The following is a 21324-nucleotide window of genomic DNA, read 5'->3' as shown; positions in this document are numbered from 1 at the left end:
GCCCTCCACCCCGCCACGCCCCTCGCCCCGCCCCTCGCGCCCGCGCCCGCACTCGCACACCTCGCGCTCTGACCGCATCTTTATAAATGTACCGGCTGTGAGACGGCCTATTTTATACCTATTTGATTTTCCTCATCTTGGCGCTGATGGTAGAGGCTTGCGGCTTGCGGCGGTGATGTGGATTCGAACTAATACTATACATACAATTATCTATCACGTAACATCAACAGGAACGTTTAAATCGGAACGAAGCTGAAGTTTATGACGTTATTGTCATTTTTGGTACAATGACTTACTTTGAAAAATAATTGTTAACTATACTATTTTCATCACAACGAACATCACAGCTGTTGTAAAGATTACTTTGTTAGTCGTAGCAATTATTTGGATATCCAGAGAAATTAAAAAAACTCGTTTGGATAAAAATATTGTATAAAAATACCCACAATATTAAAACATTAAAATACGTTACCATATTTGTGAGTTAAATAAAACTTGCATCACACAACCGGCATGTGCTAGTCGAAAGCGAGTTAAAAAACGTGCCAAAGCGTTGCCATCAACAAAACGTCAACGCTTTTGTGACTCATATATAAACATAAATATTTATTTGCACATAATAAAATCTTATAACACATACATCTTTATATGTTTTGCAAAATTATTCATTAAAATATTAATACGACTAAAACTTGTCTAGTATCGAAAATTTCTTAATTTAAATATTGTTGCCTCCTTTTATATAACATATTAATCTTGTATATAAATATATAAAATTAATGAAATGTAGTGAAAAATGTATATCTTCCTTATGTAAATTGTATAAAAACCATTTAGATAGTGTTTTAGTGTTGACACTGTTTACCTGTTCTTGACTGAATATATCTAGAATGTTCTAGACTTTATCTAGACTCTGCCTCGGAATTGAGCGCCTTTATATCCTAATATATAAGATATATGAAATGTACTATACTATCATATACGCCGATTTATTTTTAGAGATAGGACAATAACACCCGCCTCCATTTTTTTCACATATAGTCGATATTTGAACAAGCGCACTTATTTCAATTATTGAACTGCGTATAATAATTCTAATACTTTCAAAGTTGTGGACTCGCATGACAATTTAACAAAAAATGAGTGGCATTGAATGTGTTAAAAATAAAGCCGACTGACTGAACGTATTAAACGCAGATAAAATATATAATTGTAAATCACATTGGATAGAAGTAGGACATAAATACCCTCCTATCAGTCGGGCAAAATTTCGTTTCTTAATAACGGGGGTGGGCTTTAGTATTGTAGAAAATCATCGGAGTATCTCTTGTGTGAATTAATACGATAAAATTTTATTAACTGTTATATGTTGTGGTTGAATCAAAGTTTTAGTATAAAAGTATTCAAATATCTTGGCTTCTCTTAAGTTCTAGCGATCGTGCAGAACATGTTAGGTGTGTGTAGTGGTGACTGAGCCGCCAATATATTTGAAAAGAACTATATATGTGTACCTATAAAATATAGTGAGATTTATATTAAGAGGTTTATAGGTTATGTACTATCGCTGCCTGAAGTTACTGCGGTCAAACTAAAAGCATAGAAAAAAATATAAGCAATTTCATTGAAATGTTACGTGAAGGATTATCAACGTGATTGTACTTATATCAAAATTCTAAACTGACTTCACAAAAGTCAGGCGTGTTACAGAACAAATATTAAAGTAGTTTCATCTCTTTCTAACCGATTCAAATAGAGTGAGACAAATTGTCATGTGTTTTTTCGTTATTTGTGTGTGCGTTCTAAATGTGTTTTTTTTTTTCATTTCACTCGTTAAATAGTCAACTTGAACACTATACATATTTTAGGAGAGGATGCGAGGGTTAAATGGTAACTGTGTATTTTATAATTATTTAACTTTAAAGGGTTAATACACTAACAAATGGGGGATTTTTAGCTTAAATGGTTTGTAGGTGACCTCCTACATATTTGCATAAACACTATACAGTCACACATACACACACATACATCGATCCGTACCCGCTGACAAACTGGACCAGCTTCTCCTGGTCAAAGCTCGCGTGCCCGTGTTTTTGGGCAGCTAGCGCCACTTTGTACCACCATAGGATATAATGGTAATAAGCATTGGCGGATGCTGAAACCGATCTTGTCTGCGTAATGCTCGTCTATGTCTGAGATAGCCTTATATTCTGCATCTACTAGCTGGACATAACCAGCGGCATCAGCGTTAAAGCTCTTAGTTGGCTCCTCTGAGACGAAGCCAGTTTCGCCATCAATAACAAAAGATTCTAGCCACAAAGGATCGTTTGTGAGTTTCCTTGGTTGATGAATTCGTTGGCTTTGGTAACACTCGTTGAATACGATTCTTGGGCCTGGGGAATGATGGTATATCTTTCTTCGATGGTTTCTACTTGTCCTGGGGTGCCGTGGATGCTTGGTGGTTGTTAAGCCCAGCTGCATTTGCGTTGTTATCTGGCATTACGACAGTACCTCTTAAGTACTGAGAATTAAAAGGGATAATTAAAAGGTGGAAATATGTAGGAGGTCACCTAAAGGTTTTCATTTTAAGGTTGACAAGTATTGTTTCAGTATGTCTATTATTTCAGTATAAAATATTAAAGTTTTTCATAGAAAGTTGAATAAAAACGGACACTTTAAAAATATATAGTTTTTCCTAAATAGGTTCCAATCATTCCTAAATAATCGATTTAATATCGAGTTTAAATAACTTTATATTGCTTAGATAAGAAATCGATTTTATTTATAATTGTAAATATGTTAAGTTTCACATTTGATATTATTGCGATATTAACTACGCCCTTTTATTTTCAAACATATAATTTTTATTTACCTAATAAAGAGTTAAGGATAATATAATGCAAAAAGTAAATAAAAATTCTAACTATTTTCTCTTCTTGTTACATTTTCTCATACATTTTTCGTTTTATTTTCTACCTTGATTAAAAATTAATATAATATAAAAAATATTATCATTTTTCCTTTGTTTTCTAAATACTAGTAATTTTTGTAATATAAATTAAGAATAAATATTTATCTATCTAAAATAAATAGTTATGAAAAAAAAATCAAATTAAAATCAATAATTTTTATTCATAAATATTTGTATACTGAAACTAATTTAAATTATTCCGCCCTTGATAATGTTTTATTTACCGTCAGTTTTGTATACAAAATATACATATATATGTATACACACAGATGCAGTATAATGTACGAGTATACAGAATGAGAACCAAAGTTATATATATTTGTATATTTGTATGTGATTATGTTTTGTTGTATGACAAAAACCAATGAAAGCAATAGATGTATCATATATGTTGTATGAAAGTGTATGTAAACGCATTCCTTTTGTATGTTTACTATTGTACTCACTTGTTGATTACTTATGTACTCTATTTACCATATAATGTATATAAGCTATGTAACTATATAAATATGATTATGAACCTGTTGTCTCATGTACACTGTAGTTGTTTGGAATTCGATGTTGAATGTACATATAAAGTTTGAAAAGAAAATGTAATAAATATTATGTTACCGAATATATGTGTTTTATTTAAACTTATTTAATTATTTAAATAATGTTAAAAATAATGATAATTCATATTATGAATTTAAAATATCTCTGTTTTATAAAAAATTGAACCTAATTAATTGAAAATTGAATGAAAAATAACACGGATAAGAAAAAATGTTTCGAGGTTTCACATACTTTTAATAAACAACGTATTTATCAGAATAACAATTATAATTTGTATCTTAAAAGTCGTGTTGCGAATTTTAAGAGAATTACCAGTGAATTACGTCGACTGGTTAATTTTTTGCAAGACGAAAGCGTATACGGATCTTATCCGAAAGCGGCAAAACACAAATGTCTCGCCCAGTTATCAATCTGTGTGCGCGCGCGCCGGTCCGCTCATGCGGTTCTCATAATGACCGCAAAAAAGACCATAGACTTGGACCATATACTAACAGAAGTGGGGGAGTTCGGTACATATCAATTAAGGTTACTTTCCTTAGTTTTGGTCGCGATTATTTTCTCAGCAATTTACAATAGTCAGTATATTTTCGCTGTTTCCGATTTACAATACAGGTAAGTTATTTGATAGTTTTTCTTTTTTTTTATTAAATCGCGATGGTAGAGCGGTATTATCAAATAAAAAGTTTAAAAAAAATTACATTATTCTGAAAAAAAGCTTAATTTTGGTCTACGATTTTTAAAGGTTTTTAAAGTATAAAACAGCAATAACGTTTTAAAGACCCATTTAGTTTTAATGAAATTTGTTTAAATCGGAGTTAAACGATAACAAGAAGAGATAATTGTTTGTTGATGATTACTTTAAAATCAAAGAAAATATACCCTAAAATGAGCTTTTGTTGCGGTCTTTAGCCCGCTAAGGGTGCCTATACATATAGTAAAAGTCACATTCTCTAGTAGTACGTAGCCTATAAATTAGCGTGTCACCATCTTAAAGAGCCGGCAACGCATCTGCGGTTCCTCTGGTATTGATGTCCATGGGCGTCGTTGAACACCTCGGTATTCCCGCTGCTCGTTTGCCCCCTATTGTTATAAATATATATATATAATTGCAAACCAGTAAGGATAGTCAGAGATATTAATTATTTTATTTTTACGTGTATTGAGAGAATCTTTATCAAACATTTGTATAGGCAGTCTCTATGCAAAATAGTATCTAGTAATCAAACTGATTAAATAGATATTGTAAAAATTAGGATAATATATTGCATATCTATAATCATACGATATTGATATATCAATTTTTAGGTTAGTGATTGACTACAGTTAATGAAATTTAAAAGGAATCTTATATTTCCTGCTATGATATAAAGCAAATATAATATTTATGCTTCTTAATAATTAATTACAGATTTAAATTTAAAAACATGTCAAACTTTTTCATACAACATCTTCCGTTTTACCTGAACTGTCGGACTGTTGATAACTGTGCAGTTAAAATTTAAGGCAAAAGCAAACTTAAATCTTTTATACGTCCAATATTTGTAATCGACTAGATTCATTCATGTTATTAACTAGATTAATTCAACATTTAATGTCATCAGCTTTTTTTAGGGTTCCGTACCTCATTGGAAAAAAACTGAACCTTTATAATATTTTAATTAATTATCAATACAATTTTATATTAAATATTATTAACGCTACATGAGCTGGCTTTACAATCTCAAAAGTATAAATAAAAATGAAAATTTTATTAAATTACAAGCAAGAAAAAAACATTCAAATTTTTATTTATTTATTACCTGCCGCCCGTAACTACGCCTGCGCGGAATTAAAAAAGGTTCTTGACAGATAGACGGACGGACAACAAAGTGATCCTATAAGAGTTCTATTTTTTTCCTATGAGGTACGGAACCCTAAAAAACCTAACTCAGTTCTACATTAATTTACTAATGATTATCAAAAATATAGAAGACAAATTATTGTGAAGGTATATTTATGAAGGTTTTTATTGGCGATACGTTTTTTGGCAATTGCATCAGAGGTCAATCTGGTCAAACGGGTTGTTTACTTTTTGATTTTAAAAGAACGAAGGTCGCTACTAAGATCCAAACTTAGGTACACTTTAAATTTAAAAACTTGATTGTGTAAAGCGAAAAGAAAACAGACGTAATATAAAAAGTTGTTCTAAGTTTGTTAAATTGCCAACTTAACTGAAGAGAACATCCAAGAGTAGATAAATTCGACCTGAACTCAGTGGTCTTGATTATTTAAGGTCCCACTTAAAAATATTGTCGGGAAAAAACTGCAATAAATGCCGATCGATTCGGTCGATGTCCTTAAGACTTGATTAAGGAAAACTGTCGAGTATTAAAGAATTTATAATAAGTTTCAGATTAGCAATGACATTAGCAATTGCTATTAAAAGTAATAGGTACACCTAAGTGAAGAATAAATAACAATTTAAATATAAATTTGCGCGTGTAACTAATAGGTAGTAGAACATAATTACTGCTTTGTTAATAATACGTCATTAACTCAACCACGTGTATGTACATGAATCTTACTAATATTATAAATGCGAATGTTTAGATGGATGGATATTTGTTACAAGGTATCTCCAGAACGGTTGCCTATGGTTGCCTTTGGTAAACGTATAGAGCAGAGTGTGGAAGAATACATAGCCTACTAATTATGTTTTTAAATTCCGCGCGGACGGACTTGCGGGTGACAACTAGTAAATAAATAAAACAAACATTAAAACTTTAAGAATTTACAATTAATAAATTTTTAGCTTAATAATAATGTTGTTCACGTGATGTTATGGGATTATGAAAACTATAGAAATTAATCGTCATTTAATTTAAAAAAATGAACTCTGGTTTTTAAGAAATTTTTATCTTCTCTAATCTCTAAAATCAAAACTACAATGTTGCGTCTTTTACTTCAAACATCTTTTAGTTATCTGAAATAAACCAATCTCGTATCTAACATATTTAATGTTAACTTTGGAAAAAAATGATTACTGTAATAAAATCTAATGGAACAATTCATTGTATTAATATAAGAGAGTTGTGCGATTCTATTATCTTACCAAACTTTTGTATATTTACAATGAGCGTGCAGGAAGCGACACTTTTTTATTGATCGACATTCTTCATTCGTACGCTCCATTGATTTATAAAAGATTTCCTGCTCAGTACAAATGATCAATGCAGATAGCACTGGTGAACTACTACGTTAGAGTTTGGTTAGTATATTGGACTAGCCGCCGCCTGCGACTCCGTCCGCGCGGGATAACAAAATGTATATTAGCCGATACTCAGACGTATTGAATGCTGATTGCCGTTTCGGAGGAGTATGGTAACTTTGTGACACGAAAATCTTATATGAATAGATTTAACTAAGAATTCTAGCTTTTGTTATAGTCTAGGTCTGTTTTTCTTAATGTAAAAGATATACATTTGTCCCTAATTTCCTCTCGGCACCTTTTCAAATTTGAGTATTGTTACTTCACAATTTCACTTCGAGTAAATAAATTAACATAGTGATTGTATGTATTTCCTGAAAACCTTTTCGATATCTATAAAAACAATTGACTGTCGACATTTTGTCATGCAACAATAAATTATCGAGACTGACTGGAGTTGTCACTAGCACTTATCCTGTAATTAACCTTTCGAAAAAAATCATCGGCTTATTTCTTGTAGCAAAAGTTTATTTTAAAACTTCCTTCTTATCTTACTTATTTTGTACATGCGAATTTTAAAATGGATGGATGCCAGATGATGATTGATCTCCATAACCGCAACATGGATCTCGATGAATAGTCTAGAAGAACACATAGACTTCTGGGTCTGGACGGAGTCGCGGGCGACGGCCAATATTTGATACATGTAACCAGTATAATTTAGTAAAAATAAGCTTATGTAAATAATTTATTTCGTATAACGATTTACTGACAGTTGTGGTTTATAAACTGTCGGTAAAACAAAAAGCAATCATAGATTTATCGCATTGCTATTGTTCTTATTGTTTACAATATTGTGTATACATACAATGTATTAGCCTGAATATCCACTGAAAAAAACACTTGTACAAAAACATTTAATAATTCATCTCATTCTTGAAAAACAGATGTGTTTGTTAAATGAGTTATTCTTGAATACATTTACTTATTAAAATCGTAAACAAAAAATAAATTAATAAGTAAGAAACAAGCAATAACTGAGAGCGTCGGTGGATTACGGGTTTCAGCACTTGACTTGTAATCTGAATGTCCTGGGTTCGAATCCCGCCATGTAACAATGTGTTTTTCGATTTATAAATGTACATTCCTACCGGTGAAGGAAATCATAGTGATGCAACCTGCACATATCTGAGAAGAAATTCAAAGAATATGTGTAAAGTCAACCAACCCGCACTGGAGCAGCGTGGCTTACTATAGCCTAGTCTCTTCTAACTTAGGGTAGGATCCGAGGCCCTCAGTGGGGACGTATAGTGAGCTGATGATGGGAACAATTCAAAATGTCATTATATTGTTGTATATTTAACAAAAGAAGAAAAAATATTTCTTCTTGTAATCTGCCCATTTGATTAAATAAAATCTTTTAAATAATATTTTAAAATCCTTTTTAATGAAATGTAAAGCTGTCGCATGAGTTCCTTGGTTAAGTATAACTAAATAGTTAAGTTAATTTAGGTTAAGTACACCATTAAAATTATCTTAACGTCAAGGAATGTATAGGACTTGGTTTTATATTTTTGTGGGGGGTTTCTAATTAGTTTTATATTTTTAATAGCTGTCTTTGACGTTTTCTACACCTTTGCCAAATTTCAGCGTAATCGATGTAACCTTACTAGATATATCTTCTAACAAACAACCATCCAAACATTCGCATTTATAATATTAGTAAGATAGGGTTTATGTTTGTAGCATTATGCAAATCAAATACGTTAATCAACCTTCTTTGATAATTACGATATTTTATTGATGTAAAAAGAAATGTCTATTCTAAAATGACATTGAACTTGCACGATGTCTGTCAGAAAAATAACTATTCAACAAATAAGTATTCAATATAATGATAAATGAACGTGTTTTATTACATCTATATAATACCACGTTCACAAAAGTATAGACTTTAGTACTAAATGTTCACCGACATTACTTATTTAGTGCCATCTGTAAATTGTTGACTATTGTTCATAGTGTGTTAAAAAGTGCAAAGTGGTATGGTATTTGCTAATAGAATTAAGTGAAAGCAAGACAAACGGACTACATAGGTTTTGCATTACGGTTTTATCTTTGCAGGCATAAACATATATTATATTATTTAAAAATCACGGCTTCGTTCACGTATACCTCGGTGGAGGTACCGATTAGTTTTAGACCCGTCGGACCTCGAGTCTTTTTATGGGTGATTGAATCAGTGGACTATATTGAACCGGGCACTAAACGTCACACAATTTCTCAAGAAAGTTATATAAGTTAATAGCTATAATAAAGTTTAATTAGGACACAAAACTAGTTTTGTCACAGGTTACGGTTTGCTGTAGGGTCAAAACTGTCATGCAAAACCTAAGGTATGTGGTCTAAATTACTCTGAAAACAGTACTGCAATGTCCACTTCTCTACCTCACAGTTTTGTGTGCAATTAGCATTAGTTGAAGTTGAAATGGCTTATACCCGTGATGGGTCAAAACAAGGAGAACATAGATGTGGGCCACCTTCTGGAGGAGGTGGGTCCGGTGGGGCATTACCAGCGAAAGATGTTGCTAAGAATCATGGTGCCGATACTCTGGTGTGGTACCATCAGCACTCAGTACGTGTTCAATGCTATGGCAGCCAAAAATAGGTGAGCACGGATCATGTCACCGCGTAACTGTGAACTTCATTAATTTGTAATCTGACTAGCAATTTTTTTTTAATGTTTTCGTTATCTGAATTGTCTACAATTTATCATATCAACAGCTAATACAGACGTGCAAATAGGCATTTTAATTATAACAAATGTTTATATTTTGTCTCTGTTTATGTAGTTCTTTTCTTCAGTTTACTTTTATCACTTTATTTATCTTGTAACAATGTACAAGATAATTATTTGTACATGCGGTAGTTTGGTGGCAGTTAGAAAATCCCTGATAAGATAAATCAAGTGCATATTTGATAAAATGTTTTATGACTTAATATCACTAAGTATTAGGAAAGTCGTAGTTAAGCAATTAATTAAATAGCCCCCAAAGATATCCTGAAAAATTCAGTTTCCGCCATCTTAGCTGAAATAACAAGTTTTAAGAAGGGCTCAACCTACCCTAAGTTACAAGTTACTAAAGATTAAATCAACCCAAATGACTTATTGTAGTTTGTTTGAGTTTACATACCTTTGAATTTATACGGAATTTTCCCTTTATAGTTAGAACATTATGAGCATATCGGTGATCGAACCCAGGCTTACTCTAGTGTACAACCACTGCGCTACCGGGCGCTCTGGTACTTCGTATCTGAAGCAACATTGTAATGTATCTTATCCGCGAGAGGAGCCTGGATTAGTGAACAGTACAAGTCATTGAGAGTCAACAGGGTTATTGTGACAACGTAGTGATTACGATTATTAACATATCAAATGTTTCACATTCGAAAAACAAATTCACGTGTTTAAATTTGAATAAAAATTCACTTCTTTCGTTTATATGTGAAGGAAAGGGCAATGGTTGTAGCATGTACAGTCAGCCACATGCACGTATACGTTTAAAAATTTTTAGCAAGTTACTAGCTGTCGCTCGCGACTTGCAAAATGTTAGCCGATTCTCAGACCTACTGAATATGCCTATAAAATTTCATAAAAACCGTTTGTGACGAGTATGTTAAGTAACATTTCACATACGACACGAGAATTTTATAAGGAAAATTAAAGGCCATCGGTATCAAAAATAAGTTTGCATGTCTACGTCAATAACATGTATTAATTGTTTGAAGTACAGAAACGCATAAGTGCATTAATATTTTTGAAAACCAAGGCGCATATATTTCTAAAGCTTCCCTTATGTATATTTATGCAGCTGACTGTATGTACATTAGTGAGTTTGCTTTGCCGAAACACATACAGAAAACATCATTTCTTTGCAAAGGGAATGTAAAGACAATATTATTATACACGTGTTTCGGCAGTGACTCTTGTAACGTGACGACTTGACCGATTTATGTAGAGAGGTGTCATTCCAATTGATTTTCTCAACGATTTGAACCACTTACATGAAATAGATAAAATAACCTTAAGATTGTACTGACGTATTAAATGTAATCTGTTCAAGTGTTAGGATGTCCGACAGATTACAAAAGATATCGTCAAACTTGACGAATGTTTAGCTGTCTTAAATACACCCAAGTCTTCTGTGCGATAAACGAATTCGATGTGTTATCATTACTTTAAATTATTCATACTGAATATGTTTTGTTATCCAAAACTAGATGTCGCTCGCGACTCCGTCCGCGGGGAATTAAATAAAAACTTAATAACTAGCTTATGTGTTCTTTCAGGCCATGTTCTATATTATGCCAAATTTTAGCGACATGCGTTCAGCCGTTATAATATTAGTAAGAAGTAAGATTTAACTTATCAAAGCTGTAATATACAGACTTTTTCCACTAAGTATGTCGACTACTTTTGTATAGCAGTCGGAAGCGACAGTGGAATTAATAAAATTAATGTTATTTCGTTTAGGAAAATATTATATGGAGTTAAATAGTTCAGTGTAATAGATTCGACAAAAAAAGCAAAGACTTTTGGTATGAACACTATAAGTTACGAAGCATCGTAGGGTACGGATATCCGACCACGTGGTCGAGGGTTCGAACTCCGACTATAATGATTAGCTTACCTTTCCCGAGCCTAGAGTTTATTATAATAGTTACAAGAAATATTAGCAGATTTCAAATAATCTGTTAGTATTTGTAAAAGTTGTGTTGTTTCTTGATATGCAAAGAACATCAGGAACCTTGATACTTTTATAAAGGACGTGTTAATTTTCATTAACACTTCCTTTCGCGACGACGTGCCTCTTACAAGGAAAAGGATGATGACTCGCCTTGACACAGTCGTGTGAGCGGTCGCATCCTGCTATCAAATGCTTTACAACCTATTTATATCTGTTGTTTAATACTACTATTATTATTTATAAAAATATATTAAAAGTAACCAATTGTACAATGATTATAATAACGGGAGTGCTGGCACTAAATAATGGGTATAAAAAAGAAAAAAGTTCTATGCCCAAGAATCTATAAATGTAGTTAAAATACTTTATTACAATAGTGTTTGTCTGTAAGATGTATGGTGCCGCAATGCGAGACGTGGCCGGCGGATGTTACGCCGGGCACGTGGGGCGCCTGGGCGCTGACCGACGACAAATGTCGCCGCAAGGAGCCCGTGGCAGACACTTGCAGCGCAAACAGCTTCCACCCCACGAACACACAGCGCTGCGACAAATTTGTCTACGAGCATAATAACACCATTGTTGCCGAGGTGAAAAATTGTTGCTTTCTTACTGATATTGGGTTTTTGAACTTCATCTTGAACCTGATTAGAACTAGAATTATGAGATAATTCGACTTGCTCTTTCACGGAATATTTTTTATTATCTATTATTACTGTTTTTAGCCTTTGATAAAATCTGGAAACATAAAATGTATCCACTTGTATTGAGTCAGTGTGTGTGTGTGTGTAATATAATTTATGATTGTGTTTGCTATCAGTTCAACCTTGGCTGCCAGGAATGGAAGCGCACTATGGTGGGCACCATACACAGCGCTGGGGTATTCGTCGCGCTTCCCCTAACAGCGTATGTGTCTGACACGTGAGTATATCACACGACACTTTTAAGTGATGAAATTATGAACGTCGATATGATTGCCAAGAAAATTATCTTTATATTGTTAAGTTATAAAAAGTATGAAAACAATTTCAGATTCGGTCGGCGCGTGGCGTTCATAATGACGGCGGTGTTTCCTGGCGTAGTAGGACTGGCGCGGTCCTTCACGCAGGACTATATATCCTATATCATTTTGGAGTTCCTAGACGCGGTGGTCGGCGCCGGAGTCTACTCCTCCGGCTTTGTTCTTGGTAACCTTAATTATTAATCGAGCAGCTGAAAATATTTGTACCAGTTAACTATAAAAAATTATGAACCATTTAGATCTGACTTATTTTAAGTAAAGATTCCATTAATTTTAAACTGGAATTATATCCTTTTTTAGCTCTCGAGATGGTAGGTATAAACAGAAGAGTTCTTTGTGGCAATATAATATCGAGCACATTCGCTGTGGGTCAGGCACTCATAGCCCTCATAGCCTGGGCAGTGCCTTACTGGCGAACATTGACAAGAATCATGTACGCACCCTCTCCTTTCTTCATAGTTTACTTTTTCCTCATCGAGGAGAGCGTGCGATGGTTGCTCACCAAAGGGAAGAAGAAGAGGGCGGCCAAAATAATATTTAAAGCGGCCGAGGTCAACAAAAAGAAATTATCCCAAGAGACGATTAGGTTGCTAACTGAAGAAACCCCGGTCGAAATCAAACAGACAGATTCAAGTAATCCTAATCCAGAAAATTCCGAACCAGAAAAGATGCCCGCAGAAAACTCAAATCCAGATAAGAAGGTTCCGGAGAATCCCAAGCCTCCGTCGGTGGTGCTGCAAGTGCTCAAATCCAGGGTGTTGATGACCCGCTTGTGTATATGCGCCTTCTGGTGGGTGACGGTCACCTTCATCTACTACGGTTTGTCAATTAACTCCGTGTCGCTGGCCGGGAACAGCTACATCAACTATGTCTTGACCTCTCTCATCGAGATCCCCGGCTATGCCCTCAGCGTGGTTACGTTGGATCGATTCGGGAGAAAGAAGTCAATCATAACGGCTTATTTCATCTGCGGGATTTCGCTATTTGCACTGCCTTTTATTCCGAAGTGTAAGTAAATTTTAACTTTTTATTATGCTTAGTTATTATTAGTAACTTACTAAGCATTTTCTCGTAGTTTTATGCGAAATTGTCTCAATTTCCGTATCATTCATTCGTATCCCTACTGGTAAACAGAATTTCTTAGTCTTGGGATTAACAAATTGTTCTATCTTGTTAACGCAATCAAATCCGGTGGACATTGTATTTTCGAACATTTCTTTTATTTATTCAGTAGTTAATGTACGACGTTTATATCTTCCCTTGAATTCTGACTAAAATGGTGAGTTCAAATATTTTTTAACCCTGTATATTTTACAACGTCATATGCGTTGCTTACAGCGATGGTGTGGTTGCAAACGTCGCTGAACCTGTTCGGAAAGCTGTGCATTAGCATGGTGTTCAGCAGCATCTACGTGTACACGGGCGAGCTGTACCCGACGGGGCTACGCCACCGTATGCTGGCGGCGTGCTCCATGACCGGTCGCATCGGACAGATGACTGCACCGCAGACGCCGCTATTGGTAATATACATCCCCAGAATGTTATCAAATACATGGATGTAAATTTTAATTAAGTCACCTTAAATTTAAGTCATCAATTTCATATTTAATTTATCTTTTAGATGGCATATATGGAGTCGCTGCCGTATATCTTGTTCGGGCTGATGGCGGGTGCGTCGGGGTTATTGATGCTGCTTACGCCAGAGACTCTGCGGGTGGAGCTACCAGACACTATCGAGCAGGCCGAAAGCATCGCTCCCGCAAAGGAGCGACCCGTCCAACTCGACTGATTAATGTACCCTTGTTGTTAACTAATGTTAAGTGGTATTCCATAGCTCATATATGTCCCCACCGGGAGGAACCCGAACTACCCTAAGTTTTTAAGCCACTGCCAGATATTCAAAAAATTGGTAGAACTGCAGAACTAGCAGCTAAAGGGGTATAATTTCTTATGAAAGAAATAAAGTAGCGTTGGTTTAGAAATACCATGCGAGGTTTTTTCACGTAGTTGCGGGAAGCAGAAATGTTTAAGACATTGGACTGTGGGTGCAATTTGGAACTATACCGTTTTAACCGTAACGTTTTACCGTAAGTGATTGCAAAACTCGAGCGAATACAATTATTGTACAAATGTACTTAGTTATTTAAGGTTACGTATATCTATTGTAGACTTATTATGTTAATAAAATTTTGATAAAGTACTGTATTGTTGACAAGACGGAACAAATTTCTATTACAATGCAATTATTAGTTTATTTCTAATATACCAGTTTGTCATAAAATCATAAATAAAAGTAAGAAGTATCAAGGAAACCTGATTTTGCTTGGATATGATTGTCAGGAATGTTCACTACTTAAACGCCTATTTAAATTTACAAAGCAATCAAACCTATAAAGCGAACGGATATGAACATTGCTCAAAGATTTTTGGCAGGATTTTTTTTTACTCTAAACTACGAATATGTTATTCTACTGCTATTCTATTCTGCTGAACTAATTGTACATAATACTAAGCTTATTTATTTTTAATTGTAAATAAATTAAAGTTGTTTTTTTATTAAATATCTTACCTAATCTTATCATACCTATACCAGAGTACAGACTACGTGTATAAGACGCATGTAGAAGGAAAACTTTTATCTCTCTCTCTTCAAAAAGAAGATGAGGGATGGCAATATTGTTGTAAAACAGGTGTTGAAAACAAAAGCTTCATAGTTATTCTATGAAACACGTGTAATAAATGCACGTGTTTGCATTTATCACATCGCAGACATATTTTAATCTTTTTATTATTACGCTAAATATTAATCTTAAAACCAAATACACTAATTATGATAATAATGTTCATTGTTTTAAATAAACGATTAAATTATAAAGTATTCAATACTAGCGGTCATCCGCGACTTCGTCTGCAATTTAATAAGTAGCCTATAATATGCCCCCGTGCATAAGCTTCCAGTCCAAGTTTCTTCAAAATCGGTTCAACCGTTTTGGAGATTATTCAGAACAGAGGTGATTTTAAGAACTACAGACGGATAGACACAAATCTGTATGTAATATTTTTTTAACATACAGACACTCCATTTTTATAAATATGTCTTTATTTATTTTCATATGAATCTGTTCAAATATTTCGCCACTTCTGAATTCTATTGATTCATTTTTGTTTCCTTTCATTCCTCTTCCCTCTTATCTCACAATGCCACTGAACTCTTGTTATCAGCTTAGATTTAATTTTCAAGTAAATACAAGATTGATAATCCTAGATTGTTTGTTAATCCTTAACCTTCTTTCTGTTTTGTCTGGTGTCTAGTTTGATGGTACGGCCTTGACGCTTTTTTGCTCGACTTGTCAGGTGTACTGCCGTGCCCCCTCATATGTGTTTAGCCGCTATGTCTCTTTGTCCGTTTTTTTAAGGAAAATGTGGGGAAGGAAAACATTTCGTGTGTTTCTTCGTATAGTTTTCTTTTTAAATGACCTTGATTTAAATCGTCAATACATTATCAGGTAAAGTCAATGATATTTTGATAAGATATAAAATATAATCCATTAATGATAGTCAAAATCCAGGATATAGAGATTATGAGTAATGTTTTGGGACAAGTTTCTTGTTATCCTTGGCCTGAAGCGAAGTAGACACTGAACGTCATCATCAACCAGCCCTTATCCCTACGAAGGGTCAGCACTGTATTTACTACTCCTTCATACATCTCTATCAACTGTCATATCTGAATTCATCCTCTTCTTACGCATATCCTCTTTCACACAATCCTTCCATACTTTATTTGGTATTCCTCTACCTTTTTAGCTAACACATTCAACTTTACTATAAAGTAGTAACTAAAAGTATTGACTCAAAAATCACAATTGTAGATTTCATATCTATGAAGAAAATGTACTTAATTTGCGGCAATTGTATACGACTAGAAGTGAATAAACAAACGCTCAACACTCTAGGAATAAATACGAATTAGGCTACAGTCGGGTCTATAAATGTTATCCCCTATTGCCGGGAAAATAATAAAATTTCTATTAAAGTATTTTATTTATTAAGTAGGAAAAGTGAACTGCAAATAACCCTGAAAAAAATTACGTAAAGTAAATAAAAAATATGACTTCTATATCCGCTCTGAACTTCAGTCAAACAGGCATTTTTTTTATATAAGAGAAGGGGGCAAACGAGCAGCGGGAACACCGAGGTGATCAACGACACCCATGGACATCAGCAATACCATGGAACTTGCAGTCATTTTTTCATTATCTTCTTCTATGTAGCTTTTATGAGTTTATGCATAGTATTATAAGACGAAGTAGTCTAAATATTATTTCTAGCCTTGATCTGGAATTTTAATGAATACTTATCAAAAATTATATAAACTTATCGATTAACCTTATAAAATTTATGATTGATAAAAATAATTTGCGTTTTATCAAACTTTATCACTTCCAACGGATTTGTAAGCATAAAAATCATTAAAATGTACTCTCATAGAATCATATATCTCCAACATAATATCTGCGTAGTATTTTATAGCAAATTAAAGGTATGATAGTATATCGCCATTATAGTTAACAAATTGCAATAGTCATTACATAGCTCATTTTAAAACGGCTCGTCGACTTGTAAAGTCTTCGGCCAATTACCTTGAGTGTAGTAGACGTAGTTAATAATGGCTGATAATATAAATATAGTAGAACCTCCTCCCAGGAAACAAAGCGAAGGAGAAGTAAAAAGAAAGAGTGTGGTTAACAAACCATTGGAGTTAGACGATGTTCTGGTCAACGAATTGGGACAATTCGGATTCTTTCAACTGAGGAATATTCTGTTGGTGGCTTTGCCTATCATCGCCTCGGCTTTTATGAGCGAATACATATTCTCGGCGGCTGCAATACCACATAGGTAAGAAGTTAGATTACGTTGTGTTTTGTTTTCTTAATTATAGCTCATGGATAATAACTAAGCAACATTATGTAGGAAACTATACGCATTATTAGTAATTATCGAAATTGTCATAATTGTTTCTATTTACAATTTTCTTTGTTACAATTTGTTTGTGTTTCTTTGCTATAAAATGCATTTGACATTCGTATCGTGTTTAATTTTATGTTTGCTTTGATTCTTTGCAGATGTCAAATACCAGAATGCGGTGAAAATGGAAAAGATTTTGATTACGACCCACATTGGGTTCTGAACGCGGTTCCCGAAACCAGCTCTGGATTTTCCAGCTGTGAAAGATACGCTCCCACAGGTCGGAATGGGAGCTTGCTCTCCTGTCCCGCTAATATCTTCGATAGGCCGAACACCGTCGCCTGTGATGGCTTTGTTTACGCGCGGGATAATTCTGTTGTTTATGATGTATGTATCTATTATAAATCAATTACTAATAAATTAAAATTCAATGTATTCAATCGTCGATTCAAACTTCTTGCTTCATACGAAGTACGAAGTTCTTAAAACTATTTAACTCTATGTTATGCAGAAAAGAAATACGATAAAGATGAAATACAAAAGTACGTTTTAAATTAGGATATTTATCCCAAATTTTCCGGACCGCAAAAGTACATTTCAATGATCCTACGATATTTTATAAAGTTATTGTACTCGCTTAAATCTGTAATTAATGTTTCCAGTTTGATCTTGGTTGTCAAGAATGGCTGCGAGCTTTAGCGGGCACGCTGAGCAGCGTGGGCACTCTCCTCGTCCTGCCCATCACCGGATTCATCTCCGACAAATACGGCCGACGAATGGCGCTCATCATCAGCGTCTTTAATCTGGCTCTTATTGGTCTCATCCGCGCCTTCTCCGTCAACTACACCATGTACCTTGTACTACAACTATTGCAGACTACCTTAGGAGCTGGCACTTTTAGTTCCGCTTATATCTTTGGTAAGTTTGCAATATATTAAAAATTCTCTGTTCCCAAGTAATATATACTAGTTTGTTAGGCAAGATTTGGTGACTTGTCTTTCCCATGAATTACCAAAATTATCACTACCCTGATCCTACATTACAAATTGGACTAAAATCAATTTGTATCTAATTTCAGCGGCGGAACTGGTGGGTCCCAAATATCGTGTGATCACAAGTGCAACGTCGTCCTCAATGTTCGCCGTGGGACAAGTTGTTCTGGGAGGCGTGGCATGGCTGGTGCAGCCCTGGCGCTACATGATCATGGCCCTGCACATCCCCTGTTTCCTCATCATAGTCTACTACTGGATCCTCTCTGAAAGCGTACGCTGGCTATTATCAAAACGCAAATACGTGGAGGCTCGCGCCGTGCTCGAGAATGTTGCCAGAGTCAACAAAACTTTTATCAGTGAAAAGTCCATGGAAGCCTTAATGAATCCTCCACCAGTCACACAAAAGGTATGTTGAAATATAGCATAAATATTGAACAGGACATTGCCATAAAACTACTTCCTAAAAGAGCAAAGAGTGTCAACAACAAACAAAGGTTTGTAAAAAGATACGGAGCGAGATATTATTACATTTTCACAATTCTTCTTCTTTTCATATAGTAATTTTGTCATATACATGATGGCAAAGTAACTTAAAAAAGATACCTTTTTTTAGGTCGAATCTAATATAGTGCAGACAATCTTCAAATCAAGAGTGCTGTTACGTCGGGTATGCACAACTCCTATCTGGTGGATTACGACTACATTTGTCTACTATGGTCTGTCCATCAACTCGACTAGTCTCTCAGACACAATGTATCTGAACTTTATTTTGACCTGCGCCATCGAGATCCCCGGCTACGCCACCGCAGTACTTATCCTTGACAGGATCGGCAGGAAGGCCACACTTTCTGGTGGTTTCTTCCTTAGTGCGGCCTGTAACATAGCTTTTGCTTTTATACCATCAGGTAAGACCATAAAAATCATGAAATTCTTAAATGAGAAGTGATTCTTTGTACCTTAAAATTATTCCTATTGTTAAAAGTATAGAGTATCAAATATTTTTGATATCGTATCATAATTAGCATATAATATGATGTAGATAAAAAATTATCAAGTAGTTTATCTATTCGAGACAACGTAAAAAATGTAAATTGTCTTTATAAGTTTTGTTCGCGTATCTTTTAAGTAAATGTCAATAATGTATTTCAGAGCTGAACGTCGTTCGGTTGGTAATTTACCTACTGGGTAAGTTTGGTATCTCTGTGGTGATGACGTCACTCTATTTGTTTACGTCCGAGCTCTACCCGACCGAGTACCGGCACACGCTGCTCGCTTTCTCCTCCATGATAGGCAGGATCGGTTCCATCAGTGCTCCGCTTACACCCGCACTGGTGAGTTACATTAATTCTAGAAGAAGAAAATAATCAATTAACACACACTCACGCAAATAACACACACACACACATTAACATTATTAGTTTACTTGACATCTGCTGCGATGAAAGCTGGAATTATATTGGTGAATCTTGTAAGCTTGAAATATCTTAGTGATTCATTAAGGGTGAAATGGAGAAGACAATACTTCTCCTCAAAAGAGTTATGTTTTCATTTTATACAAATCTTTATAACAAGTCTCATTCCAAAAGCTTATTCACGTCGAACCTTTGTACTGTAATAATAATTTTACCATGTTTTCCAGATGGAGTATTGGAATGGTATACCGTCCGTGATGTTCGGTGTGATGGGTCTGCTCTCAGGTCTGCTGGTGCTGACGCAGCCAGAGACCCTGGGCACTAAAATGCCCGACACCCTCGCGGAAGCGGAGGCCCTCGGGAGACCCGAGTCCAAATTACAAGGAAATTAACTTATGGATCTGACTAGAAGATAGTTTTAAAGATATTGATGTGAAGGTGCTCGAAAATATGGTCTGTAGTACCAGAAACCGTAATAAATCCTCCTTGCAAATATTCATTACAAAAGGAATAAAAAAGTAAATAAAAGTTATTCGACGTCTTTTTGACCTTGACATTAAGACCGCGTTTTGTATTTCTAATGTTTCTTGTTTTCAAGTTTGTTTATTTTATTTTATTGTTCGTGAACATTTTTATTAATTGTTAATTATTATCTTGTTTGTTATTTATAATAATTTTTAATATTGAGTTTTTAATAAATTATTCTTTACGATAATTTCTTTTATTTATATTTCTAATTATGAGAAGAACCCGTGGTAAAAGGAAACGCCTTTTTACTATCTGTTGCACGCGACTACGTTCGTACGGTAAAAATAAAGTATCCTGTATTCTTCTACACTAAGATCTATGTACATCTATGCTTAATTTCAACGAGATCCGTTTAGTCGTTCTAGAGGTCTTCAAAAAAACTTTCATATTTATAGTGTTAGTAAGATTCATAATATGATGAAAAAAAATTATTTGTTAAATTACAATAATAAAAAACCTACGGTTAATGATTTTAAACTTTGATTTGAGTTATTCAAACTTTCGTGAGACATTATACTAAACTGATATATAAACACGGCTAAACACTCACGTATATACGTCCGGTGAGCGACGGGCCGCGTCCGCGAAATAATACCAGTACCACTCATCCTGATGAAGGACCCCCGATGGGCTCGAAACTAGTCGGTGCCGCCACCGGACGTAAATACGTGAGTGTTTAGCCGTGTTTATATATCAGTTTTGATTTGAGGTTATTATAAAAAGTTTATTTTTTATTAAAATTGCTTAATACTTTTCATTGGTTATAAACTATTTGAAATAATTCTAGGCATACGTAGTAGTATAGAATAAAGCAATGAATTAGTTATATTGACATTATTAAGATATCAAGAACATTACAGTGTATTGTGTGTTCTTGTATACCGTAGGTTTTCACTGCTGTAACATGTACAAAAATATATTGCTATCTTTGTTTTAGTTAAAGAATAA

General features: G+C 34.4%; 3 protein-coding genes across 3 annotated transcripts in view; all 3 read left to right on the top strand.

The window, feature by feature from the left end:
* Ttc7 (tetratricopeptide repeat domain 7) overlaps nt 1–1013 on the top strand; it is a 6864-nt gene extending 5851 nt beyond the window's left edge. The window contains exon 17 of the mRNA XM_013317705.1: nt 1000–1013. Coding sequence (XP_013173159.1) covers nt 1000–1013 — 14 coding nt within the window. The remainder of the gene's footprint in view (nt 1–999) is intronic.
* Nucleotides 1014–3940: 2927 nt separating this feature from the next.
* On the top strand, nt 3941–14938 carry LOC106122250 (organic cation transporter protein). The gene is made up of 7 exons (XM_013318173.1): nt 3941–4135; nt 11850–12045; nt 12276–12376; nt 12488–12642; nt 12777–13484; nt 13815–13996; nt 14098–14938. The coding sequence occupies exons 1-7, from the start codon at nt 3975–3977 to the stop codon at nt 14263–14265; spliced, it is 1671 nt and encodes a 556-aa protein (XP_013173627.1). The 5' UTR covers nt 3941–3974; the 3' UTR covers nt 14266–14938.
* A 1724-nt stretch (nt 14939–16662) lies between these two features.
* On the top strand, nt 16663–20490 carry LOC106122187 (organic cation transporter protein-like). Its single transcript, XM_013318092.1, has 7 exons — nt 16663–17375; nt 17603–17831; nt 18107–18362; nt 18523–18842; nt 19050–19341; nt 19586–19767; nt 20076–20490. Exons 1-7 carry the CDS (start codon nt 17146–17148, stop codon nt 20238–20240), a joined length of 1674 nt encoding a protein of 557 aa, XP_013173546.1. The 5' UTR covers nt 16663–17145; the 3' UTR covers nt 20241–20490.
* The last annotated feature ends 834 nt before the right edge of the window (nt 20491–21324 follow it).

This window comes from Papilio xuthus, unplaced genomic scaffold (assembly GCF_000836235.2).
Source record: "Papilio xuthus unplaced genomic scaffold, Pxut_1.1 DF826933.1, whole genome shotgun sequence".
Taxonomy (NCBI): domain Eukaryota; kingdom Metazoa; phylum Arthropoda; class Insecta; order Lepidoptera; family Papilionidae; genus Papilio; species Papilio xuthus.
This window is presented reverse-complemented; position numbering and strand designations above follow the sequence as displayed.

Bases quoted from the DNA above. Each gene is read 5' to 3' on its own strand.
- LOC106122250 (XM_013318173.1), top strand. From the start codon at position 3,975: ATGACCGCAAAAAAGACCATAGACTTGGACCATATACTAACAGAAGTG. The intron at 4,136-11,849 runs GTAAGTTATTTG...TTTGTCTGTAAG, and splicing joins GTTTCCGATTTACAATACAG to ATGTATGGTGCCGCAATGCG. The intron at 12,377-12,487 runs GTGAGTATATCA...AAACAATTTCAG, and splicing joins ACAGCGTATGTGTCTGACAC to ATTCGGTCGGCGCGTGGCGT.
- LOC106122187 (XM_013318092.1), top strand. From the start codon at position 17,146: ATGGCTGATAATATAAATATAGTAGAACCTCCTCCCAGGAAACAAAGC. The intron at 17,376-17,602 runs GTAAGAAGTTAG...GATTCTTTGCAG, and splicing joins GCGGCTGCAATACCACATAG to ATGTCAAATACCAGAATGCG. The intron at 19,342-19,585 runs GTAAGACCATAA...AATGTATTTCAG, and splicing joins TTTTGCTTTTATACCATCAG to AGCTGAACGTCGTTCGGTTG.